We start from the raw sequence: 27453 nt of genomic DNA, 5'->3' as shown, positions 1-27453 counted from the left end.
CTCAAAGTTTCAAATCTGGGTCTTCAGTGTCCCAGGTCAATGCTCTATACACTGCGCTACTGGTCAGGCAATCCATTGCATTTTTTTTTGTCATTTTATTCCATTTTTGCCAGTGGAAATCCCTCTAAGTTGGCTCTCCTGTCCTTTGGTGTGACTCAGTTATTTTGATAGTTTGTTGCCTATTTCCCAAGCTTATCCTATATATATTTAAGGTTATAGAACTTTAATTAATTATTTAAGTTTTATATTGGTATCTATTGCCTCAGTATTTAAGTTATATTGGTATCTATTGCCTCAGTATTTAAAATCTTAGTTTCTAATCACATTTACAGTTTTTAATTTTTTTTTCTCTTCTACCAGACAGTTGTCATTATATAACTTGCACAATAAAGAATCAGAGTTAAGGAAGTGCTCAAACAACACAAACACTACTGTTTTAGGGAAACATATCTTTTTCTCTGTTTATCTTCATGGCTGGTTCACCAAATTATTGTGGGTTTCCCCTTTGAACATAAAATATGTGGCAAGTGTTTGTACAAAAATAATACTTGGTTGAATGACCTAATGTCATTTACAAAGGTCAGACAGCACTGGAGGCAGAGAGCTTTTACTGCCATCAGCAGCAGCAGCAGTATGGAAATTAGCCCATGTCCAGTACAGGGCTTATTCACAGAGCAGGTACTCAATAAGAATTCAGTTTCTAAAAAAAAAAAAAAGAATTCAGTTTCTTTTTTCATTATAGGATTGGATGACTTTGTGAGACCCTACTCTGCTAGAATCCTAAAAGAATAGTGTTTCTAGAGGTCTTTATATTGTTAAGAAAGGAATGACCCATGTTGACTTCTTAGAGATTTGTTTTTGCTCTTGTTGGAGAGGGAGCCACATTGTGTAAGCAGTGCTGATTGCATTCTACCACACTCAGGTTTAAATTTGAATATGAAAGTGGGTTTTATATTAGTACAAAGGCAACATACAGTTTTTTGGTACTGTGCTTCTTCAAAACCGAAGAGAAACTAACTTGGTTCAATTTTTTTCCCAGATGATGGCCATAAGAAAGCTCGAAATGCTTATCTCAATAATACCAATTATGAAGAAGGAGATGAATATTTTGATAAAAACTTGGCACTCTTTGAGGTAATATTTGGGAGAAAACTAGGACAGATTTCAGGAACAGAGATTTCAAGATAGGTGTTTTCTACCTCATTTAGTTTTAAAACAGTATAAGCGGGATAATTTAATAAATTGTTAAAATACAGTACTTAGAACTTGTCATTGTGGTTGATTTAATCTACGTACTCTAATTACTACTAATGAATGAGTGGCCATTAAATCAAATGTCAACATCACAGGCACATGGAGATCTTGCTATCAAATTCAGCGGATTTAAATATTTACATTGGAATTTTCTTCTAAGTATAAAATAGTGTATTTTTCAACTCTGTGCTTGGGAAGAGTATTTACCTTCAAACTACCAATCAAAAAATCAGTGTAGGAAGCAGGTTTCTAGAGTCAGAGGACCTGTATGTCAGAGGACAACTCTGCAGTCAAGTTGTTGAAAGGAACCTATTTTTTTCCAGCATTTATGTCCACTGCTTTTTTTTGGCTTTGTATAATGATGTGGGTGCCACTTCTTTTAGGGTGCCTATTTTTTAAATGATATTTCCTCTCAGCTTCCTTCAAGAAAAAGTCTGAGGTTAATATTTAGCTCAATAACAAAAGTTTTTCATTGACCTGTCTATCCTTGGTGCTATAACTAATACCATAAATGTCACTAGAATGTTAGTATCCTAAAGAAAGGGTTTTCTGGTTAAAGATCATATTGTAAATATTTTTTACAAGGTTACAGCTGTCTGTAGGGGCCAATATTTTTTTTACTATAAAGTTAAGCTATTAGATAGAATCATAAAGCTTTTCATTTAAGATTTTTATAAGGATTCATGTAGACCTGATTGTGATCTTTTAATGGGGGAAATAAAGTCCCATTGATAGTCTTACAATATTTATCTGTGAAATATTTTCTCATTTACTATGCAATTTTCTGGTTGAGTGGTCATTTTGATGCTTATTTCCAGTGTGTTCTTCATCACTCATTCATCCTACTTCTGGTTTTATAGGAAGAAATGGACACCAGACCAAAGGTGTCTTCTCTCCTCAACCGCATGGCTAATTACACTAATCTGACTCAAGGAGCAAAGGAACATGAAGAGGCAGAGAACATCCCTGAAGGAAAAAAGAAGCCCACCAAGGTGAAGGCTTAGAAAACATGATAAATAAAACGAGCCCCATATATAAGAAAGGAAGACTATCCAGGACATTACTCTGTGCTCTGTGATAGCTATTTATTGAATGCTTGATAACATGCCATCACTGTCCTGGGCGCTGGATTCATAGCACAAAAAGACCATACAATATCTCATTGTCATTCAATCTAAATTTTAGTGTGGACACAGTCCTTAGGAATTTTTAACTATGTTGATAAATGCTCTAAGAAAAATAAAAGCAGGGTAAAGAGACTGAGAGTGCTTATTAATTTTTGAGAGTTTGGTCAGGGGAAGCCCTTCATAGGGTGATATTTGAGCAGAGCCCTAACTGCTGTGAGGAGTGAGCCATGTGATAGCGGGAGAAAAGCATTCCAGACAGCACTTCAAAAGATGAGTGTTCACACTGGGTTTTTCAAAGACCAAACATCAGTCTTTTTTATCAAAATGAAAATATGGAACAATATTACAAGCTAGTTTTTTGGTGGTTCAGGGGTAAAACAACCCTCAGATCTTTATTTTACCAACTACTGTGAAGGGTTTATATCAAATTCTGAAGATCAAGCCAGTAGTTCAATTTTAAATGAAAAGAGAAAAAAGCTAACAGCTTTAAACAACCGAAATTTTTTAAGTTGTTGGGGTGCACTTAAAAGTTTATCTGGTCAGATGCCTATGTAAACACATCTGGAGACCTATGAAAGGTAAAAATCTATAGCTCTAGGAATAATAAAAGTAAAAGGTATAGTGATCAATACTGTTAAGATGAAGATTTTATGAATGTGCCTCTTTTAAGATATTTGTTAAACTTATCATCTCTGCTTTGAGATTAATGTGGTAGTTAGAGAGCAAGTTTTCATATAAAAGTAAAGAGATAAAATCATCTTTTCTAGATGACTATATAATTTTTTCTTTTGTCAACATCTTCCTTTCCAGATCCCCCAAATGGGTACCTTCATGGGTGTCTACCTCCCGTGTCTACAGAATATTTTTGGAGTGATTCTGTTTCTACGCCTTACGTGGGTAGTAGGCACAGCTGGAGTTCTTCAGGCCTTAGCAATTGTCCTTATCTGCTGTTGCTGCGTAAGTCCAGAGGTGGCTCCTGGAGATCACCTGGAGCCTTGCCCATGCTTGAGCGTGTATGCACTTGACCTCTTTGGGAAAAAAACAAAATACTAGGGAGTAGTAATACTCTCAACAGAAGAGGTTATTTTGATATTAAAATCAAAAGGATTTTCAGTTATTTAGTGTAGTCACTCACTGCTTATATCTATAATAATATGTATTTTAAATTATAATGGGCCTGACCAGGCAGTGGCACAGTGGATGGTCAGACTGGGATGCGGTGGACCCAGGTTTGAGACCCCGAGGTTGCCAGCTTGAGCACGGGCTCATCCGGTTTGAGCAAGGCTCACCAGCTTGAGCCCAAGGTCACTGGCTTGAGCAAGGGGTCACTCAGTCTGCTGTAGCGCCCCGGTCAAGGCACATATGAGAAGGCAATGAACAACTAAGGTGCCACAACGAAGAATTGATGCTTCTCATCTCTCTCCCTTCCTATCTGCCTGTTCCTATCTGTCCCTCTCTCTGACTGTCTCTGTCAAAAAATATATATATATAATGTAAGAATTTTATAGGAAGCAGCAAATATAGCCTATAAAGAATTCAGAATACAAACCATCTGAGCTTGATAGCACCAATGTTGTGACAAAAAAAAATGTGTTAGGAAATGGGGTGTACCATTCTCTTAGAGTGTTAGAAACAAAACTGATTGCTGTTTGGGGATGAGGATTATTTGTTTTGTTTTGGGGTCTCATTTATTTATTTATTTTTTTACAGAGACAGAGAGAGAGAGTCAAAGAGAGATAGACAGGGATAGACAGACAGGAACGGAGAGATGAGAAGCATCAATCATTAGTTTTTCATTGCACATTGCGACACCTTAGTTGTTCATTGATTGCTTTCTCATATGTGCCTTGACCGTGGGTCAACTCCTTGCTCAAGCCAGCAACCTTGGGTTCAAGCTGGTGATCTTTTGCTCAAACCAGATGAGCTCGTGCTCAAGCTGGCGACCTCGGGGTCTCAGAACCTGGGTCCTCGGCATCCCAGTCCGACGCTCTATCCACTGTGCCACCGCCTGGTCAGGCAGGTCTCATTTATTTTATCTTCCCCAGATACTCAGATGTTTTTTCCAGGTCTTCTCTTCACCATACTGAGAACATTTTATTCTTCAATTTAAAATCTTTTTATCTATGTTTCCAAACCATATCTGTAAATTTTATTATAAGTTGTTTATAGATTATTTTTTTGTGACAGAGAGAGGGACAGGTAGGGACAGACAGGAAGGGAGAGAGATGAGAAGCATCAGTTCTTCGTTGTGGCACCTTAGTTGTTCACGGATTGCTTTCTCATATATGTGTCTTGATTGGGAGGCTACAGCAGAGCAAGTGATCCCTTGCTCAAGCCAGTGACCTTGGGTTCAAGTCAGTGACCTTTAGGCCCAAGCCAGCGATCATGAGGTCATGTCTATGATCCCACGCTCAAGCCAGCGACCCCATGCTCAATCTGTTAAGCTTGCACTCAAGCCTGCAACCTCAAGGTTTCGAACCTGGTTGCTTCCTCCATGTCCCAGTTTGATGTTCTATACACTGCGCCACTGCCTGGTCAGGCCGATAGATAATTTCTAACTATTATTTTATAATAGACAGACAGGAATGGAGACGGAATAACCCCTTGCTCGAGCCAGCAAGGTACTTGCTCAAGCCAGTAAGTTATTTAACTAACAACTGACCTCTTTTATTACTATCACCACTACACCCTTCATGTGTACTTTGCCCAGCAGAGTACTATACAGAATAGGGTAAGCAGTCATAGTTCATATCACTGGCAAGTTAAAATTAATGGTGCCATCATTTTTTTTTTCAGTTTTGTAGTCTTGAAACTTCAGTGCCATGTTTGGCTCCCTGATTGCCTTTCACACCCAGTCAGCTACCCAGGCCAGTCATGTCTCCCCTTGAAATCTCTTACAATCAACCCTTCCTTCATGTTTCCACTTCTACCACTGCAATCCATAGCTCTCACTGAACACGATAATAATCTACTGACAGGTCACTCTGCTCCCATCTACTCCCTGTCTGCCATCCATGCTATACTCTGTCACCAGGCCATGTTTTTAAAAGACAGTTCTTACAAGCTCAGAAATCTTCAGTAGTTTCCTTCCTTACTGAATATTGGTTATTGTAGCAATAGTCAGAATTCAGAATACAAACCATCTGAGCTTGCATATCAATATAGTACCACACCTACTGATTATGATGTAGGGGCATTTTAACAGAATACTGCAGATAATAATAGTGTAACTTGTGTGATGAGTTGAACCACATCATCTCATTTTCATGCCATTAGATATGACAGGTAACTCCCTCCATAAAGGTAGGTAGAGGTCAAGTTTCCATAAGTTCTCCTAGGACCACAGAAGGAGAAGAGTACAGAAAGGCTCTCTTTATACAGTAAGAACCTTCTCCCTTCTTTCTCTTCACAGACACTGTTGACTGCTATCTCCATGAGTGCTATTGCAACTAACGGAGTGGTGCCAGGTCAGTAGGCTGTGTGGGCTTCAGGGGTTGTCGGTGACTACTGTGTGTTTATGATATAAAGGCCACAAGTATACATTTTTTAGAAATAGAATATTTTTTAAATTTTTATTTAACAAAATTTTTTTTTTTTGTATTTTTCCGAAGCCAGAAACGGGGGAGGCAGTCAGACAGACTCCCGCATGCGCCCGACCGGGATCCACCTAGCACGCCCACCAGGGGGCAACGCTCTGCCCATCCAGGGCGTCGCTCTGTTGCAACCAGAGCCATTCTAGTGCCTGAGGCAGAGGCCACAGAGCCATCCTCAGTGCCCGGGCCATCTCTGCTCCAATGGAGCCTCAGCTGAGGGAGGGGAAGAGAGAGACAGAGAGGAAGGAAAGGGGGAGGAGTAGAGAAGCAGATGGGCACTTCTCCTATGTGCCCTGGCCGGGAATCGAACCTGGGACTCCTGCATGCCAGGCCGATGCTCTACCATTGAGCCAACCGGCCAGGGCCAACAAAATATTTTTTATTGACTGATTTTAGAGAGGGGAAGGGAAACTGAGAGACACATCAATCCACTGTTCTACCCATTTACATACTCTTTGGTTGACTCCTACATATGCCTTGACCGGGGATTGAACCCACAACACCAGCTCATCAGAGCAATATTCCATCCGGCTGAGCCACCTGATCAGGGCTAGAATACTATTTTAATCTGTTGGCCATAGACACTAATGCTATTTGACTTCAGGATATCTTCTTTAAAAATTTCTTTTTTTCTTTTTTATTTTTTTAAAGAATTTTAATTAATTTATTGATTTGAGAGAGAGAGAGAGAAAGGGAGTTGGGAAGGTGTAGGAAACATCTTATAGTAGTTGCTTCTCGTATGTGCCTTGACCAGGCAAGTCCAGGGTTTTGAATCTGTGACCTCAACATTCCAGGTTGATGCTTTATCCACTGTGCCACCAAAGGTCAGGCTACCTAGAATTTCTTCATGAAAAAAAAAAAAAAAGTTACTCTGGCCATATATTTTGCTTGGTTAGAGCATCATCCCAAAGCACAGAGGTCGCTGGTTCAATCCCCAGTCACGACACATACAGAAACAGATCTATGGCCCTGTCTTTCTCTCTTTTTCTTCCCCCTTCCTCTCTCTGTAAAATCAATAAGTAAATTTAAGAACAAGAAAATAAAAAAAAACTAAAAATTTCTTTATGTTCTAGGCTAAAATCATTAATTTTTATTGCATTCTTTGCTTCTTTTAGTTAGGATATATTTTATTAGGCTGTCTCATGCCTACAGTAAATATTCTCTCTTTTTCTTGGTGAGAGGAGGGGAGATGATGGAGGTAGACTCCTGCATGTGCCCTGACTGGAATTCCCCAGCAACCCTGTCTAGGCCGATACTCGAGTACCAAGCTATTTTTGGTGCCTGAAGCTAATGCACTTGGACCAGCCAAGCTATCCTCAGTCGTTGGGGCCAATGTCGAACCAATCGATCCACTGGCTGTGAAAGGGGAAGAGGGAGAGGAGGGAAAGTAGAGAGGGAGATAGGGAAAAGCAGATGGTTGCTTCTCCTGTGTGCTTTGACCAGGAATCAAACCCTGGACATCCATACACTGGGCCAACGCTCCATCCACTGATCCACTGGCCAGAGCCTGATAGTTTTCTAATGCTGACAAATTGTGCTTCCTATAGAGCACAGATGTGCAGTATATACTACCATAAAGATTTCATCTTTTACTTCCCACTAGCAAATCTTTTTATCACATTTTACCTTCTCAGAAGCCTCAAATATTTATTCTTTATGCATATTTTTATTCTTACTTATGATTTGTTTACATACCTCTTACTAATGTACCTTTTTTTTTTTTTTTTTTTTCTGAAGCGGGAAACGGGGAGGCAGTCAGACAGACTCCCGCATGCGCCCGACCAGGATCCATCCAGGATGCCCACCAGGGGGCGATGCTCTGCCCCTCTGGGGCATCACTCTGTTGCATCCAGAGCCATTTTAGCGCCTGAAGCAGAGGCCATAGAGCCATCCTCAGCGCCCGGGCAAACTTTGCTCCAATGGAGCCTTGGCTGCGGGAGGGGAAGAGAGAGACAGAGAGGAAGGAGAGGGGGGAGGGGTGGAGAAGCAGATGGGCGCTTCTCCTGTGTGCCCTGGCCAGAAATCGAACCCGGGACTCCTACACGCCAGGCCGATGCTCTACCACTGAGCCAACCGGCCAGGGCACTAATGTACTTTCTTTATCCTGATCACTTTCTACATTGTGTTTTAGCTGGAGGCTCATACTTTATGATTTCCCGGGCTCTGGGCCCAGAGTTTGGTGGAGCTGTTGGCCTCTGCTTTTATCTTGGTACCACATTTGCAGCAGCCATGTATATCCTTGGTGCCATTGAGATTTTTCTGGTGAGTAATGATTTAATTGTGTTCTACAGCAGCATTTTTCAACTGCCAATCTGCCAACCAGTCCACCACAAATTTCATGTCAGTCCTCAAAAGAGTTAACCACCCTGATGTTGTATGAAGATTATAGACCCAATGATCTTAGTTGACTTCACTAATGCTCAGAGTGATTTCTGCCTTAGCAGTCCCTGAAATAATTCTCCTATTTTCACCAGTCCTGAAGTGTAAAAAGGTTGGAAACCACTGCTGTATAGATAATAATATAGATTTGGTTTTATTTTGTTCTTTGATGTCAAAGCTTCTGAGAGATCAGCTATGAGTGAGTGATTGTAATCAGCTGTTACAGGCATACCTCATTTTATTGCACTTCACTGTGTTGTGCCTTGCTTTACTGCCCTCCACAGATACATATGGCCTCCTAGTGAGAATATGGAGGAGAAAGGTTGAGGGTATCCTTGACTGCCTCCTCCTTCCTCTCCACCCAACCACCACCACTCGACCACCTCAACCCATTTCTAGATCCAAATAGGAATTAGGCTAAGTCTCCAGCCATTTTCTGCCTCAGCTTTGCTTTCCTTTGTGAAAGCATATCAAACTATATCCTTTTACTTGATTACTTTGAAATTACCTAATTTTCTACTTTATTTGCTTAACAGGTATATATGGTCCCCCAGGCTGCCATCTTTCGCAGCGATGATGCCAAGGAATCAGCCATGCTAAATAACATGCGTGTCTATGGCACAGCCTTCTTGGTCCTCATGGTATTGGTGGTATTCATCGGCGTACGCTATGTGAACAAGTTTGCTTCACTTTTTCTGGCTTGTGTCATTGTGTCCATCTTGGCCATCTATGCTGGAGCCATCAAGTCATCTTTTGCCCCTCCGCAATTCTCGTACGTGTCTGTCTCTGACTAATCATTGTTGGGTAGTCATTGACATTATCTGATGATATGATCATTTCAAGTTAGAATTTTACAGTCTCAGCTCTGGACATGTAGCTCAGTTGGTTAGAGTACCATTTCCAATACACCAAAGTTGTGGGTTCAATCCCCAATCAGGTCACGTAGAAGAATCAACCAATGAATGCATAGATAAGTGGAACACCAAATCTTTCTCTTTTTCATCCCGCTTTTTCTCCCTCCCCTCCTCCCTTCCCTTTCCCTTCCTTTCTCTCTAAAATCAATCAATAAAAAGAATTTTACAATATCTCTGAAACTTCACTCTTAGAAGTCAGGCAGGAAGCCTCCTGGCAAACTGCCTAGTTTGTTGTGGTTGCTGTTGGTCTTCTTTCTTTGTCCCAGGCATAGAACTGGTAGCTGTAACCGTCATTGGGTTACAAATAGTAGGTTTTTCAAAACCATCTGATAATGATTGCATATAGTTAAACTATTCACAAAGGGCTTTTCAAATAGTATAGTTATTGCTAGCAACCTTTATGAAGTATATAAATATTGGATTTCTTTTATTAATAAAAAGTCAAGTCAAAGGAAACCTAAACTCGTACTAAATATTTATAATTCATTAAATTTATAAATAAAGTTGCCCATTGATTTAAGAGAGAAAGAGAAGGGGGAAGTGGGAGAAAGAAAAGAAGAGACAGCCTGACCAGGCAGTGGCTCAGTGGATAGAGCGTCGGACTGGGATGCGGAGGACCCAGGTTCAAGACCTTGAGGTCAGCCCTGGCCGGTTGGCTCAGCGGTAGAGCGTTGGCCTGGCGTGCAGGGGACCCGGGTTCGATTCCCGGCCAGGGCACATAGGAGAAGCGCCCATATGCTTCTCCACCACCCCCCTCCTTTCTCTCTGTCTCTCTCTTCCCCTCCCGCAGCCAAGGCTCCATTGGAGCAAAGATGGCCCGGGCGCTGGGGATGGCTCCTTGGCCTCTACCCCAGGCGCTAGAGTGGCTCTGGTCGCGGCAGAGCGACGCCCCAGAGGGGCACAGCATTGCCCCCTGGTGGGCAGAGCATCGCCCCTGGTGGGCGTGCCGGGTGGATCCCGGTCGGGCGCATGCGGGAGTCTGTCTGACTGTCTCTCCCCGTTTCCAACTTCAGGAAAAAAAAAAAAAAAGACCCTGAGGTCACCAGCTTGAGTGCGGGCTCATCTAGTTTGAGCAAAGTTCACCAGCTTGAGCTCAAGGTCGCTGGCTTGAGCAAGGGATTACTCGGTCTGCTGAAGGCCTGCGTCAAGGAACATATGAGAAAGCAATCAATAAACAAGTAAGGTCTCACAACAAAAAACTGATGATTGCCCTGGCCGGTTGGCTCAGCGGTAGAGCGTCGGCCTGGCGTGTGGGGGACCCGGGTTCGATTCCCGGCCAGGGCACATAGGGGAAGCGCCCATTTGCTTCTCCACCCCCACCCCCTCCTTCCTCTCTGTCTCTCTCTTCCCCTCCCGCAGTCAAGGCTCCATTGGAGCAAAGATGGCCTGGGCGCTGGGGATGGCTCCTTGGCCTCTGCCCCAGGCGCTAGAGTGGCTCTAGTCGCGACAGAGGGACGCCCCGGAGGGGCAGAGCATCGCCCTCTGGTGGGCAGAGCGTTGCCCCTGGTGGGCGTGCCGGGTGGATCCCGGTCGGGCACATGCGGGAGTCTGTCTGACTGTCTCTCCCCATTTCCAGCTTCAGAAAAATACAAAAAAAAAAAACCAACTGATGATTGATGCTTCTCATCTCTCTCCATTCCTGTCTGGCCCTATCTATCCCTCTCTCTGACTCTCTCTCTGTCCCTGTAAAAAATAAAATAAAATAAAAAGAAAGGAAGAGAAAATGGCCCTGGCTAGTCAGCTCAATAGGTTAACAGCATCATCCCAAACAACAAGGTGGTGGGTTTTATCCTCGGTCAGGGCACACATAGGAAGCAACCAAAGAATGCACGACTGAGTGGAACAACAAATAAATGCTTCTCTTCTCCCTCCCCTCTCTGTCTCTCTAAAAATCAATAAAAATTAAGCCCTGGCTGGATAACTCCGTTGGTTTTTCCAGAGTGTGAAGATGGCTGGTTCAGTTCCCCAGTCAGGGCACATACAGGAACAGCTCGATGTTCCCGCCTCTCTCGCTCCCTGCCTCTCTCTCAAAAAAAAAAAAAAAAATTCCCATTTTAGTTGTATACTCATTGGTTGCTTTTCATATGTGCCCTGAGCAAGGATGAAACTGTGACCTCAGAATGTCAGAATGACACTCTATCCACTGAACAACCCAGCTAGGGCCACATTTTTTAATTCTCTTAATACCATAATGGAATTCCTAGTCATAAAATAAAGAGAAATACATGTCATTTACATTTATGATTTCTCTGTATATAAGTTACACATCATAAGTATTCAATAGTTCAGGTACCCTAAAGTATTATATATTTTTTGAAGCAGTAGTGGATCTGTGCGGCTATATGATTCACAGGCCCACCTGTTTTCCATTTGACTAGTGGCATAGGCACTAGCCAGCACTGAGTGTTATTTGTAATCTTGTTACAGAGATTGCCTTGAAAAAGTCATCTGAATTATCCAGGAATTCAATTCAACGGTCCTATGTTGAGTTAACCTGACTGCAGAAAATAGATTTTTCAAGATGAAAAGTTAGGTTCATAGAGATTAAATTAAATTAGTTGCCCCAAAGTTAGTTAACCCTTTGAGTACTATGAATGTTCATGTATGTCCTGACCATCCAGAGTAGGATCATACAAAAATTTTTATTTTAAAAATGTGCAGGGCAACATTTAAAAAAGGTAAATGTATGGTCTTCTTGTTTCCATAAATTGGTTATCAAACAAAAATGATTCTAAGTTAATAAAACTGGAACTAATTTTATTTTTTGAGAAAAAAAAACAAAAAACTCACTCCCGGGCTTCAGCGAGCCTGAAAAAAACTCACTTCTTAAAGGGTTAATAGCACAGCAAGAACATGAACGCTGTGATTTTCTGACTCCCAGTCCAGTGCTTCTTCTGTGCTGAATGATGTCAGCAATAGGTTCCACCGTACTCTTTTAGTCTGATCATCAAGAGACTACAGAGCAGCCTCAGATCCATGTTAGTCATAAAAATACTAATGGCTACATTCTGAAGATACCTTGACTTGGGAAATTTCATTTTGCCTCTAGTTCTCGTTTGATACTTATCTTTTTTGGTGCATAAAAGGTCAAAATATGTGGTATTTTCTTTAAAATATCCAACAAAACAAGACAGAAACCTAGAGGAATGCATGAAACAAAGTTGGGAAATGTTGAAAGTTGTTGAAGTTGAGCAGTGGGTACATGGTTCATGGTACAATGTGTGTGCATGCTATCATTTTGCATATTTTAAAAGTTGCTTTATTCCTCTTGAAAGGTATTTTAACTGGGAGTATATTATTCCTTTGTTCATATTTGTATCTCCAGGTTAAAGAAAAAATAAAATAAGCAATGAATATTTGTATATCTTTAAATACAGTTGTCGGCCCTGGCCGGTTGGCTCAGTGGTAGAGCGTCGGCCTAGCGTGTGGAGGACCCGGGTTCGATTCCTGGCCAGGGCACACAGGAGAAGCGCCCATTTGCTTCTCCACCCCTCCGCCGCGCCTTCCTCTCTGTCTCTCTCTTCCCCTCCCGCAGCCAAGGTTCCATTGGAGCAAAAATGGCCGGGCTCTGGGGATGGCTCTGTGGCCTCTGCCTCAGGCGCTAGAGTGGCTCAGGTCACAACATGACGACGCCCAGGATGGGCAGAGCGTCGCCCCATGGTGGGCGTGCCGGGTGGATCCCGGTCGGGAGCATGCGGGAGTCTGTCTGACTGTCTCTCCCTGTTTCCAGCTTCAGAAAAATGCAAAAGAAAATGCAAAAAAATAAATAAATAAATAAATACAGTTGTCTGTTAGGCTACAGAGAGATGTGCTTTTTAATTCTAGCCAAGCTATACTCCTCCAAACAGTAGCCAGAGGTTTGACCTTTAGCTTTTTTAAGCTGAAAATAAAATTAGAGGAAATATTTTTTTTTGTAAGAACAAAAGGACCCAAGATTCTTTTAGACCTAACAATTGGTTAATAACCTAGAAGTTTTGGAAGATGAGTCAGCAGTGTATTCAGACACTTCTATTTGAATTCTGTCACTGTCACCTCCCATCAGTGTGACCTCATGAAGGCTACTTTGTCTCCCTAACTTCAGTTCCTCCATCCACAAAATCAAAATAATACCTATTTTGTAAGACTGCTATCATAATTAAATTGGCAGAAAATGTAAGTCACTGTTTACAGAGCTGGTCAATAGTTTCTTGCCCATCCATGACAGTGAAGCTCTTATAAATGAATTATTTTCCTTTATTAACCTATTTATTATTTAATAACCCATTTATAAACTTTTTTTTTCTTTTAAAGATTTTATTTATTGATTTTACAGAGAGGTGGAGGGCAAGAAGTATCAGCTCATAATTGCCTTACCTCAGCTGTTCATTGGTTGCTCATTGTATGTGCCTTGACCAGGCAAGGCCAGGTTTCAAACTGGTGACCTTAGCATTTCAGGTTGACACTCCATCCACTGTGCCACCACAGGCCAAGCTAACCTATTTTCTTTTAAAATTTTGTTTCCCTTTGCTTCATTTGTCTCCCTGTTTGTTTTTACTTAGGGTCTGCATGCTGGGTAACCGTACACTCTCATCAAGACACATTGACAATGTCAGCGAATGCTCTAAGACCAACGAAATGAACAACACAACAGTCCCATCAAAGTTATGGGGCCTATTCTGTAACTCAAGTCACTTTTTCAATGCCACCTGTGATGAATACTTTGTTCACAATAATGTCACTTTGATCCAGGGCATTCCTGGATTGGCTAGTGGTGTCATTAAAGGTAAGTTGGGAGGTTTTTGGACAGGTTTTTCCTTTTTCTCTGAGGAAAATGGGCTTTGTCATCTTAGACCAGTGGTTCTCAACCTGTGGGTCGCGACCCCCGTGGGGGTCGAAGGACCAAACCACAGGGGTCACCTAAAGCCATCAGAAAATACATATGGCTTTAGGCGACCCCTGTGGTTTGGTCGTTCGACTCCCGCCCGTCCGGGTCGCGACCCACAGGTTGAGAACCGCTGTCTTAGACTGTTCTTTAGTCCATGAAGACTCACTGCCAGTTATCACTTCTCCCTGAAGTTCAGCACACAGTTCTTAATTCAATGTCTTTCTGCTTTTCTATAAGTGAAAATATTCTTTTGCGGGACTCAACAGTTTTGTCTGCTAAAAATTACTACCTCCTTTTGAGAGCAGAGCTGAGCAAATCACTTTTTAACCTAGAATAAGCTAATAAAATGTTATTTATATTATTGTAAAATTGTTAATGTTCCTCCTGCAATGACGGAATATAACTATTTTAATGTCACTACATCCACATTGTGTGTTTTCCTGACTTAACTTCTGCAATTTTTCCCTTGTGACTTACTGGTTTGTTCCACAAATTTCTTTGCACATAAACAAGATTACCCTAAGAAACAGCATTGATGACTACTAAAAAAAAAATAACAGGCTTTGCAAAGCATTTAGCTTTAGTCTGTTTAAATTTTCCTAATTTGCATTAGTAAACTTGACTTGTGTTTAGCAAAGCATTTTGTCAAATTATTTTTGAACCAAATGAAAAGGGTTTTTCACTTATGTGTGCTTTATGGTACGATATACATGTGCATATTTCTGTGCTCATGTAGAAACAAACATACCTTTAAAAACTACATAAATGAGGAATCTGATTTAGAAGGACATTTAGATAGAAAAATTATCTAATTATCATCTTTTCTTACTGCTGTTTTTTATTCCCCTTTTTTCCCCACTGCAGAGAATCTTTGGAGTAATTATCTACCAAAAGGAGAGATCATTGAAAAGCCCTCAGCCAAATCTTCTGACGTTCTAGGCAGCTACGACCATGAATACGTCTTTGTTGACATTACCACCTCCTTTACTCTTCTGGTGGGGATCTTCTTTCCCTCTGTCACAGGTAAGCATTTAGTTTGTTGTCTATTTTAGAAGCTATCAGGCACAGGTGTGATTTTTCTCAGGTGACAGAATTATATTCTGAGGGTTTCTTGATTTGTGTCTGTATTAGTGTGACTATAGAAGTGTCCAGGAACTCAATAAGTTAACTTGTTCTTTTCCTTCTCTAAAGGTATTATGGCTGGATCAAACAGATCTGGAGATCTGAAAGATGCTCAAAAATCCATTCCTATTGGCACTATCCTCGCCATCCTGACCACCTCCTTTGTGTGTATCCTTTTCATGGATCCAGCCTGAGTCTTAGTCATAGGAACATCTAGAGGAACTAGGGTGATCAGTGTTTTTATACTCGTAATATAGTTGCTTTCTACAACATCACTTTTCACCAGATAGTCTGCCCACCTCATCTTTAAAATTCAGGAAAGGATTTATAAGAATAGTAAATGTAACAACTCATTTTACTGATAGGAGAAATATCTTGGTCCTGGCCAGTGGCTCAGTGGATAGAGCATCAACCCTGTGTATGGACATCCCAGGTTCAATTCCCAGTCAGGGCACAGAGGAGAAGCAACCATCTTCTCTTCCCCTCACTTTCCCCCTTCTCTCCATTTTACCCTCCCACAGCCAGTGACTCGATTGGTTCAAGCATGGCCCTTGGCACTAAGGATAATTCAGGTGGTCCAAGCGTCAGCCTCAGGTGCTAAAAATAGCTCTATATTGAGCATTGGACCTAAAGGGGTTGCTGGGTGGATTCCAGTCAGGGTGCATATGAGAATCTGCCTCACTATCTCCCCTTTTGTCACCTAAAAAAAAGAAAATACACACACACATATGTATTTGTATATATCTTAAATGTCTACTTTGTCTCATCTTAGAGAGTGAACTTCAGTTTCCTTGACTCTCAATATGGTAGATTTAAGCAATGTTGTCCTTTTTGGTGCATGTATTGAAGGCGTTGTTCTCAGAGACAAGTGAGTAGTTGATTTCTTTGTAATAATTATGTGTCTATCTTCTATTAATATCTGATCATTCCACATAGTTCCAAGACTGAAAACTCAATCTGAGGTACCTATTATAACTAACAATTAGGAAATATATGTACAGTATATAGTTCCCAAAAAGATTAGTGAATTATAAGGGTCATTATGTTCTAAATATGTGACATACAATGAATATAGCTCTCAATGAAATAGTGAATTTGTCTGAATAATAATGACTTTCCTGTACATTAAGAGCTTTTGGAAAACCAAGACCAAAAGTAAAGTAAGGCAAGTAAAAACAAACCAAAAAAAAAAAAAGCATTCACTGGTCAGGGCACACAGGAGAAGCGCCCATCTGTTTCTCTACCCCTCCCCCTCTCCTTCCTCTCTGTCTCTCTCTTCCCCTCCCGCAGCCAAGGCTCCATTGGAGCAAAGTTTACCCGGGCACTGAGGATGGCTCCATAGCCTCGACCTCAGGTACTAGAGCAGCTCCGGTAGCAATGGAACAACGCCCCAGATGGGCAGAGCATCACCCCCAGGTGGGCATGCTGGGTGGATCCCAATCGAGCACATGTGGGAGGAAGTCTGTTTGCCTCTCCCTCGCTTCTAATTTTGGAAAATACAAAAACAAACAAAAATTTTAAAAAAAAGCATTCAGTTGTCTATAGCATCTCCTCTAAGACATAAGTGTGTATCTATTTGCCATTCTAAATAAAAGCTGAAACTTACTCTCTTTGTATCCTTCATGAAAATGTTTTTCCTTTCTTCTCACTTATGAGTATAAAATATGTTTTTGCAAAAAAATTCTAGAAAAACTTTTCCCTGGAATCTGCTGTATCTGTTCTCATTTTCCCCATCTTGGGGGATTAATAGCCTCACCCTTCACCACTTTCACAGAAACCTCAGTGTCATCCTAGACTTTTTCCATTAATTCCCTCATCCAATTGGTTTCTAAGCTCTATAAATTCCACCTTTCACCTTAATAGATCTCATTCATTCCACTGTTCTTTATCCCCATCACTTTGTACAGGGCTTCAGGATCTTAATTACCTTTTCAGTTGTACCAGCTTCTAACAATCCTCCTTCCATGCTGCCACCAGAATGATTTTCCTACAACATGAAATTTGATCATACTAACCTTCCTGCTTCAGGACCTGTCAATGCCCATTTAAGACCTATTATTACTTTGATCAAGCCCTGTCTACCTTTTTCTAATTTCACCTACTGTCATTCATCATAAACTCCCTGTGCTCCATAGCTTAAATGTACCTTGTTTCAGATCTCCACTTATTCACACATTTCTGTGGTTTCCTTTCTTAGGATGGGTTATTCCCCCCCCCCCCCCCCCGCCTAATTTACATTCATCCTCTAAGAGTAAACTTTGTCTTATGAGTGCTCCTGCAGTTCATCCTCCTTTGCTACTGCTTATCTTTATCCTCTCCCCTTTTATGTTTATTGTTGGCACAGATTATTTTTTATTGTGACCTTGTTAGAACTTTTATTTGTAGTTTTGATTTGTTTTGTTCTTTGTGTCTGGTCAGATAACCTCCTTTAGTATTTCCTGTAGTGGGGGTTTTCTGGTGATAAATTCCCTCAGCTTCTCTATGTCTATAAAAGTTTTTATTTCTCCTTCATATTTGAAGGATAACTTTGATGGGAACTCCTCTCTTTCAGTACTTTGAATGTTTGGGTTCACTCTCTTCTGGCTTGTAGAGTGTCTGCTGAGAAGTCTGATGATAACCTAATGGGCTTTCCTTTATATGTTATGTTCTTTTCCCTAGCTGCCTTGAGGATTCTTTCTCTGTCATTGTTTTTTGACAATTTTATTATGGTGTGCCTTGGAGTAGGTCTGTTTGGGTTGATGTAACTCAGTGTTCCGTTTGCTTCTTGGATTCGAGGCTCTAACTCTTTCCATAGGGTTGGTAAATTCACATCCATTATTTGTTTGAATAGGCTCTCCATTCCCTTCTCCCTCTCTTCTTCTGATATACCCATTCTTATATTGCTCTTTCTGATGAAGTCAGACAATTCTTGTAGAGCTCTCAGTTTTTTTAATTCACAAGTCTCTCTCCTCTTCTCTCTGTAGCATCTCTAGTTGCCTGCCTTCAATGTCACTGATCCTTTCCTCTATCTGTCTTGTTCTATTAGCCAAACTTGCTCCCTCAGTTTTCATTTTATGTATTGAATTCTTCATCTCTGTTTTTAAAGTTTCAATCTCCTTGGTAAGGTGTTCATTTTGTTTTCTGAGCTCATTAAGTTGCCTCTTGGTGTCTTCTTGCCCCTTGTTGAGTATTTTCAGAACTTCAATTGTGAATTCTTTATCATTTAACTCCAAGGTTTCCATGTGATTGAGATTTTTTTCCTAGGGATTTTTTATTTTCTTTCTGAACTACATCTTTGTCTTACGTAGCCATGGTATTCGATTTCTTCTTCCTTGATATCATTTGAAAGTGGTGGTGTTAAGAACCCTAACATAAAAAAAACTTTAAAAAAAAAAGAAAAATTAAAACAATGTAATAAAAAATTTAAAAATTATGCCAAGAAGAAAAACCTCAGAAAAAAAAGATTGAAAACCAAAAAAATAAATAAAAAACACCCAGAAAGAAAATAAGAATAAAATATATAAAAATTAAAGAAAACAAAATCCAAAAGAGAGAAGAGAAAAAAAATAAGAAAGAAAAAGGAAAAAAATGAAGAAAATACATGAAAGATAAATTTCGGTTTTGAGAGGTTTCTTCCAGTAGGTGTTGCTGTATTATTATAAGTTTTAGCTCTGTGAAACTCCTGGCTGTCCTCCACTGAGGTGTTGCTGTGGAAATGATGTAGGCAGGGCCAGTCATGTTGGTGGGTGGGGCGTGTTATGGGGGCTTTACGACTTCAGCATTATGGCTCTAGCAATGACAATCTCAAGCTTCTGGGTGCTCCTCCCCTTGTTTCCACAGACCTGGAGACCAAACAGGGACCACCTCTGTTCTTTAGGGGAGAGTGGGTTTGGAGAGCTAGCTGTGGGGTTTGTCTCTGCCACTCTTCATACTGTGAGGTGAGGGAGGCAGTATCTGGAAGGCTGGGAGCCACACCTTAGCTTTCTCTGTGTCTGCTGAGTGCAGACTGCAGGCAGACTGCAGGAACACTGGCCATGACCCTGTGCTCTGGCCACTTTGGTTTCTCTGCCCCTCTATCTTACCACTCTTCCTGGCAGAAGGAGACCCAGTCATTCTAGGTTCCCTTCTCCATACCCTTCAGACAAATTCCAAACAGCCTGAGTTCCCCTCCTCCCTAGTGTGGCAGAGAATAAAAAAACCCGGGTTTGGCCTGACCTGGGGTGGCGCAGTGGATAAAGTGTTGACCTGGAACGCTGAGGTCACTGGTTCGAAACCCTGCACTTGTCTGGTCAAGGCACATATGGGAGTTGATGCTTCCTGCTCCTCCCTCTTCTCTCTCTCTGTCTTTCTCGCTCCTCTCTAAAATGAATAAATTAAAAAAAATTTAAAAACAGACAAAAAACCCTGGGTTTGTCTCCTCTCCGAAGCCAATGATGATTGTGTATTATCTCCCACCCCCCTTTTCACCCCATCCCACCTTTAGCCCATGTGATACACAGATCTTTCAGGCATGCCTGCAAGCCCAGCTGGGATTCCTTCACTGCACTATAGTTGTTCAATTTGTTGAAATTTCAAGTGAAGATATCAGGAGTATCTCTCATGCCGCCATTACTCTGACATCATTTCTTTAAAAGTAAATAAACTAAGAATCTCCTATCCTGTGAAGCATCCCAGACTCATCCAAACTGGGATAACCACCCCTCCCTTTGTTCAACCACTGTATTGAACATGCTGTATTATTGCAGTCACCATACTATATTGCAGCTTTTTTTCATATCTCTCTCCCCTACTAGATTGAGTTCTTTGAGAACAGGAACACTAATACAGGCATACCTAATTTTATAGCACTTCACAGAGACTGAGTTTTTTTACAAATTAAAGGTTTATGGCAACAATATATCTAGCAAGTCTATCAGTGCCATTTTTCCAATAGCATTTGCTTACTTTGTGTCTCTTACATTTCTGTAATTCTCATAGTATTTCAAACTTTTAAATTATATATGTTATGGTGATCTGTGATTAGTGATTTTTGATGTTACTATTGTAATTGTTTTGGGGCACTACAAACCATGCCCATGTAAGACTGTAAACTTAATAAATGTTCTATCTGTTCTCACTGCTCCTCTGACTGCAGTTCCCCCGTCTCTCTCCCTCCCCTCCTCAGGCTTCCCCATTCCCTGAGACACAACAATATTGAAATTGGGCCAGACAGTACCCTACAATGACCTCTATGTTTTTAAGTGAAAGAAAGTGTCTCACGTTTCTCATTTTTAAATCAAAAAGCTAGAAATCATTAGGCTTAGTGAGGAAGGCATGCCGAATGCCAAGACAGACCAAGAGCTAGGCCTCTTGCACCAAACAGTCTAAAGTTATTTCCACATTAAACTTCCTCACTCTTATTTCTCCCTCAGGTTTGGGGATGCTGTGAAGGGTAATCTGGTGGTAGGCACCTTATCTTGGCCATCCCCATGGGTGATCCTTATTGGCTCCTTCTTCTCAACATGTGGGGCTGGACTTCAGAGTCTCACAGGTGCGCCGCGGCTGCTGCAGGCTATTGCAAAGGATAACATCATACCCTTTCTGAGGGTGAGTCACCCTTTCTTGTCTCCGCTTGCCTTTTTCCTCAGGTCTTATGAGAAGCAGTGTGGTCTTTTAGGCTTAGAAATTACTAGATCATATATTATGAAGATATGTGGCCTGACCTGTGGTGGCGCAGTGGATAAAGTGACCTGGAAATGCTGAGGTCACTGGTTCGAAACCCTGGGCTTGCCTGGTCAAGGCATATATGGGAGTTGATGCTTCCAGCTCCTCCCCCCCTTCTGTCTCTCCTCTGTCTCTCCCTCCTCTCTAAAATGAATAAAAAAAATATATATATGTGGGTTTTTAGTATAAGGCTGTAAATCTATAGCATAAGTTTATATGTAAGTTGAGTAATGGTGGTAAAATTGCCTGACCAGTGGTGGCGCAGTGGACAAAGCGTCAAGCTGGAACACTGAGGTCACCAGTTTGAAACCCCTGCCTTGCCCAGTCAAGGCACATGTGGGAAACAACTAGTACTGCTTCCTGCTTCTTCCCCTCTTTCTCTTTCCTATCTCTCTGTCTCCTCTCTCGAAATATCAATAAATAAAAAAAGAAAAAATAGAAATAAAAAGATAGTACAGTTGTAAGACTATTATTTTTGGATATCTAAAACTGTAGCATTGACTCAAACACTCCCCACACTCCATTGTCTGATGTTTCCCTTCTCTGTACAGGTTTTTGGTCACAGCAAAGCCAACGGCGAGCCTACCTGGGCTTTACTTCTGACTGCTGCCATTGCAGAGCTGGGAATCCTGATCGCTTCTCTGGATCTTGTGGCCCCAATTCTTTCCATGTAAGAGCCATTTATTGGCTTCACTACTCTTGCTTATGTAATGTAAAATATATGTTGATTTCCATCAGGCATATAACAGTAGTGATAACAGATTGAGCAAATTACAGGTGTAACTTCACCTAAATAATAAGTATTTTCGCGATAAATATTTACATGAAAGTATAGCTAATTGTCATGGTTTCTTCCTATGTAACTTCAGAGGCTCTTTGCTTTCATGTCTGATTGTTATCAGTTGGTAGTAGCATTTACTCTCACTGTTAGCTTGTATTCATTCAGCTGGGACTTATTCATGACTTATACCTACATAGCACTGGGCACTATACTTGGAATGCGTAGGTGAAGGAAGCAATGATCCCTGTACAGTGTGGTGAAGACTGTGGTAAAGGTGCACGCTGAGTGCTAGAAGGGCTCTTAAGTGAGGCATCTAAACGGACTGAGAATCAAGAAAGGTGTTCTAGAGGAAGTGACATTTGTATCCTGAAGGAAGATAAGCTATTTGCTAAGTAACAAAGGGGTAAAAGATATTCCAGGCAGAACATGTGTGTTAAGAAATTGAGGGATAAAATAATGCAGAACATCCGGGGAACTGAAAGCAGTTAGTGGAGGGTGCGTGTTGGGAAGCAGCAGACCAGAGAAGCAGGTAGAGCCAGATCACAAAGTACCTAGAACTTTTACCTGGAAGAATGGTAATACTTTGAGAACAAAATGATTATTTATGTTTTAGAATCATCAATTTGATACAAAAGACAGAAGGAAGCTAAAATTAAGCTAGGAGTGCCAGTTGGAAGCTTATTTAACTAATCTAGCAAAGAAGCAATTAGGTCCTAAACTAAGGTGATAGTGTTAGAGATTTTTAAATATGTACAATCCATCGGACTTGATAAGTGAATTTGAGACCAGGATGAGTAGCGAATAATATCTGGGTGAGGAATATTTGTATCATCGCCAAGAGAGAACACAGGTGAGTGAGCAGCTTTGTAGGAAAAAAGTTTACATTTCTCTACTTCCTATCTTAATCAAAGGCTAGTGGGTTAGGACAAAGGTTTCAATTCAGCAAAGATCCGGGTTATTTAAAATAGCCCTTGAAGAATCATTCCTTTTACTTTTCACTCTGCCAGGTTTTTTCTCATGTGTTACCTCTTTGTGAACTTGGCATGTGCCTTGCAAACGTTACTTCGAACACCCAACTGGAGACCCCGGTTCCGCTATTACCACTGGTGAGTCTTCTGTCCTTCTTCTTCCCCCCACACCCTCACATTTGGAGAGAGCCTATCATTGAATTTAGGAAACCAGGAAGTTTGGGACCAAACTTTTTTGGCCAGCTAGTTCCAAGTTTTTTCTTGGCCAGCTAGTTCAACTTTTAATGCTCACCTAAATTCCCAACCTACTACCATGTTTTTTATATATTGCTTTATAATAATTGATAACACCCACTTAAGAATAAAGGTCAAAATTATGAAATAAATATGTTCATCCTGCTACATTCTTCAGGTTAAAACCACTTTCCCTTTGTATGTCTCTTTTCCCATTTCACTCTTGGCTAAGCAGTGGACTTCATTGTTTTCTGTCTGTGCTCTAGTGTTCTCATCATTATTATCCTCAAACTCTCTTCCTTATGACAATTTCATTTAGTACAGTTGAAAGTTCACACTTTTAACTGTACTAACTTGATCCTTATTGGCTAACTTGAAATGTCAGCTTTACTATTTCCTAGCTTTGTAACCTTCAACAAAGCACATAACCACAAAAATTTTATTTTACTTATTTATAAACTAGTGTTACCTGTCTCCTAGGGATGTTTTTCATAGGGTTGCTTTGAGTTACTCTCAAGTGCTTATCGCACAGTAAAGCTCGCAGTGAAATGTTGCTGCATCTGCTGCTATCATGTTCAAGACTCCTCAGTGCTAAGGGAGCCATCATGTTTTTAGCCACCACCCCATTTCTTTCCCATTTCTTTTTTTTTCATAGCTAAAAGTTCTTTAATATATCCTGTATGTACCTGTTGCTACATTCCTCTTTCTCCTTGACCCTTCTCTGCTTCAATTACCAGTAGGCATTCATGTGACCTTTATCTGACAAAAACTTAGATCTTCAACAATCTTAACACCTCTAATCCTCCTCCTAGCTTTAACTTTAGTTAAAAGTTCATTATGAACTTTTTTACTATTTTGCTTTTGTGTTTTCTCTTTCTCTTACTCCCCTATATTTTCATTAGATCTTAATCTTCTCCAGATTAACAGCTCTCCTATTTATTCTTTGAAACCAATTATAGAGCTAAGAAATTACACAGAAAAACTTCAGTAAATATAGTTGTCTAATTCATTGTTATTGCATTTTACACAAGTTAGGGTTTTGTTTTGTTTTTGTGTGTTTTTTTTGGTTTGTTTAAAAAAATAATATCTTGCCACAGTTTAACCCTTTGAGTAGTATGAACGTTCGTGTATGTCCTCGTGCCTCCTGACCATCCAGAGTACGATCGTACAAAAATTTTTATTTTAAAAATGTGTAAAGCAACATTAAAAAAAAGGCAAATGTACTTCTTGTTTCCATAAATTGGTTATCAAACATGATTTTAAGTTAATAAAACTGTAACTGGAACTAATTTCATTTTTTGAAAAGAAACTCACTCCTAGGAGTCAGCGAGCATGAAAAAAACTCACGCTCAAAGGGTTAAAAAGCACCTCCAGGCCCTGGCCAGGTAGCTCAGTTGGTTAGAGCATTATCTGGAAACACCAAGGTTGCAGGTTCCATTCCTGGTCAAGGCACATACAAGAATCAACCAATGAGTGCATAAACAAACAGCATAACAAATCACTGTTCTCTCTCTCTCCTTTCCTCTCTCTCTAAAATCAATAAGTAAATGAAAAAAATTAAAAATAAAAAGCACCTCTAGCACAGACTTCTTTTTGAGCTACTTAGAACACTTTTGTGTTTGTGTTTTTGTTTTTAATTTTCTAGGGCCCTCTCTTTCATGGGAATGAGTGTCTGTCTAGCGCTGATGTTCATTTCTTCCTGGTATTATGCCATCGTAGCTATGATAATAGCTGGTATGATCTACAAGTACATTGAGTACCAAGGGTGAGTGTCGATTTGACCTTGATCACTGCTAAAAGTATCAAAACTAACTAGTTCAAGTCAACCCAAAGAAAATTGCATTAGGAATCAACCCCTGCTGATTCTCTTAACCATCCTATAGACACAGCTTTTAATTACAAGGGAAACCTGTTGAGAAAGTATGAATGAAGTGATGGAAAAATAACTAAAAGCACATATCCAAATAGTAATGAGTATTAAACAAAGTATAACATAGATATAAAGACCTCTGTCAAGGGAGTTCTCTGAATTGAAAAAGAAGTTAGTCCTAAATAACTTCGTAACAACTAAGACTTGACTAATAACTTCCAACAATTGGCAATTCAGGAAGCTACACACAGAAATGTGTGTAAATAACAGTGATTCACAAATTTACATTGAATTTTACTTTTTTCCATTATTTTCAAAATAAACTTTGGGTCTGTGTTAATTTCATAATTCAAATTGCTACTTTACATAATTTATTTTGAGTAGTACATAGATGGACAAGTAAGTGACCCGTCCAGCCATTATTCTGAACTGTTTTTAGTGCTGTGTGTTGATGAACAGTAGTGGTGATCTGCTTACAGTGAGTTCATGATGTTGGTAAAGAGCACTACAGAACTCATTAATAGTTTTAATCTTCTGCCTTGTGTATATGTTACTTTTAGATTCAGAAAAAATAAATGTTATTTTTTGAAATTGTACTTGCTCTAGTTTAAATCTGTTCCTGTTCTTTTCTCCTTTCTCCTTCTTCCCAGAGCTGAGAAAGAATGGGGTGATGGTATCCGGGGGTTATCCCTCAGTGCAGCCCGGTTTGCTTTGCTTCGGCTGGAGGAAGGCCCTCCGCACACTAAAAACTGGAGGTGACGAAGGGGTGGGGCAGGGCAAAGTGGGTTAAAGGGGCCAAATATATGGTAATGGATAGAAACTAGACTTTGGTGGTGAGCATGTAATAGCATATACAGATACTGAATTATAATGTTATTAACCAGTTACCTCAGTAAAAAAAAAAAAAAAAATATATATATATATAAACAAGACTTTAAAAAAAAAGAAAGAAAATTAACAGAGTTTTAGTAGTGTTTGGCACATAGCTACACCCAGAAATGTGTGTATCATTGATTACAGGATAAGGAAATCACATGGCTCAAGGAATTGGTATAATGGACCTGTTTTGAACTGTCCCAAATCTTGTATTTCTTTATTCTTTTTTCTTCATGTTTCAAATCCTTGATTTTTTTTATTACTTTTCTTTATGTTTTTTCTGATTTAAGTTTCTACCATTTTTATTCTTCCTTGAAGATTGATCAATTTGAGATAATACTGGAAGGATTAAAAACAATTCTATACTCTTATCATTCCTGCTAATCTCTTCCTTCTGTCAAAGTATATACTTGATACAGATCTCAAGAATTAAGGGGTAGAACTGCCATTCTGTTTTCACCCACACCCGCGTCCCCCACTTCCCCAACAATTTCTTTACAGGCCTCAGTTGCTTGTGTTGCTGAAACTGGATGAAGACTTACACGTCAAGCATCCTCGCCTCCTCACCTTTGCTTCACAGCTTAAAGCAGGAAAGGGTCTCACAATTGTGGGCTCTGTCATTGTGGGGAACTTCCTGGAGAACTATGGTGAAGCTTTAGCTGCTGAACAGGTAAGAGTCAAGGCTTATTAGCTCAGTGGAATTTAGCTTATGGTTTTGTGATGTTAAGTAGTAAGACCTCATAGATCCAAGTTACTCCCTTTCCTGAGTAATCTAGATTTCCCTTTGCAGGATGGCTTTGAACAATCATATTCTCCCAAATAATAAGATAAGCCAAAAGATAGTAATGTAGCCTTCCTTCCTATTTATTTATTTATTTTTTTTATTTATTTTTTTTATTTTTCTGAAGCTGGAAACAGGGATAGACAGTCAGACAGACTCCCGCATGTGCCCGACCGGGATCCACCCGGCACACCCACCAGGGGGCGACACTCTGCCCACCAGGGGGTGATGCTCTGCCCCTCTGGGGCGACGCTCTGTCGTGACCAGAGCCACTCCAGCGCCTGGGGCAGAGGCCAAGGAGCCATCCCCAGTGCCCGGGCCATCTTTGCTCCAATGGAGCCTCGCTGTGGGAGGGGAAGAGAGAGACAGAGAGGAAGGAGAGGGGGAGGGGTGGAGAAGCAGATGGGCGCCTCTCCTGTGTGCCCTGTCCGGGAATCAAACCCGGGACTTCTGCACGCCAGGCCGACGCTCTACCACTGAGCCAACCGGCCAGGGCGCCTTCCTTCCTATTTAAAGCATCACTGAACTATAAGGGTATCAAGGCTAAGCACTATTTCCAGAAGACTCCACACATTGTCTCAGCCCTGAGAGCAGTCGTAAATAAATCTACCCTTCCAAGTATGGGGATGATTTTTCTCAATCTTTTGACTACAAGAAGCAAAGAGCAACTTTTCTTCTTCTTTGCTAGTCTACATTGTATCATAAGCAAGATTTCTCTGCTACTTCTGATTAACTAAATATTGAAGTTCTCCCTGAAGAAGAAAATAGTTTTCACTCTAATACTTCTTATAAGTGATAGAACTAAGCCTATGTTTGGACACATTTCCAATTATATATATATTTCAAAATTTTTATTGGATTTTATTTTAGAATTCTTTGAAACCCTAAAAACTGTATAAAAACTATAATATCCTAGCTATACCACTAACTTAATCTTGGGAAAATCATTTCCATTTTCCATATCATTATTCCCTTCACCTTTCCACCAAGAGGGTAGAGTAAGATTAA

At 40.5% G+C, this 27453-nt stretch overlaps 1 protein-coding gene across 5 annotated transcripts in view; it reads left to right on the top strand.

Annotated features, from left to right (window-relative positions):
* The window catches only part of SLC12A6 (solute carrier family 12 member 6), a 98274-nt gene that overhangs the window by 60402 nt on the left and 10419 nt on the right, over window positions 1-27453 (top strand). For all 5 annotated transcript variants that reach the window (XM_066342704.1, XM_066342702.1, XM_066342701.1 and 2 more), the window contains 16 exons: window positions 1040-1134; window positions 2115-2246; window positions 3192-3338; window positions 5794-5848; window positions 8106-8236; window positions 8890-9125; window positions 13806-14029; window positions 14996-15154; window positions 15323-15421; window positions 16064-16121; window positions 20644-20818; window positions 21487-21605; window positions 22724-22822; window positions 24564-24683; window positions 25439-25543; window positions 26166-26334. In XM_066342704.1, the coding sequence (XP_066198801.1) occupies window positions 1040-1134; window positions 2115-2246; window positions 3192-3338; window positions 5794-5848; window positions 8106-8236; window positions 8890-9125; window positions 13806-14029; window positions 14996-15154; window positions 15323-15421; window positions 16064-16121; window positions 20644-20818; window positions 21487-21605; window positions 22724-22822; window positions 24564-24683; window positions 25439-25543; window positions 26166-26334 (2123 nt within the window). The remainder of the gene's footprint in view (window positions 1-1039; window positions 1135-2114; window positions 2247-3191; window positions 3339-5793; window positions 5849-8105; window positions 8237-8889; window positions 9126-13805; window positions 14030-14995; window positions 15155-15322; window positions 15422-16063; window positions 16122-20643; window positions 20819-21486; window positions 21606-22723; window positions 22823-24563; window positions 24684-25438; window positions 25544-26165; window positions 26335-27453) is intronic.

Source organism: Saccopteryx leptura, chromosome 6, assembly GCF_036850995.1.
Source record: "Saccopteryx leptura isolate mSacLep1 chromosome 6, mSacLep1_pri_phased_curated, whole genome shotgun sequence".
NCBI classification, from domain to species: Eukaryota; Metazoa; Chordata; class Mammalia; order Chiroptera; family Emballonuridae; genus Saccopteryx; species Saccopteryx leptura.
The sequence above is the reverse complement of the archived record's forward strand: the minus strand, read 5'-3'. Positions and strand labels throughout refer to the sequence as shown.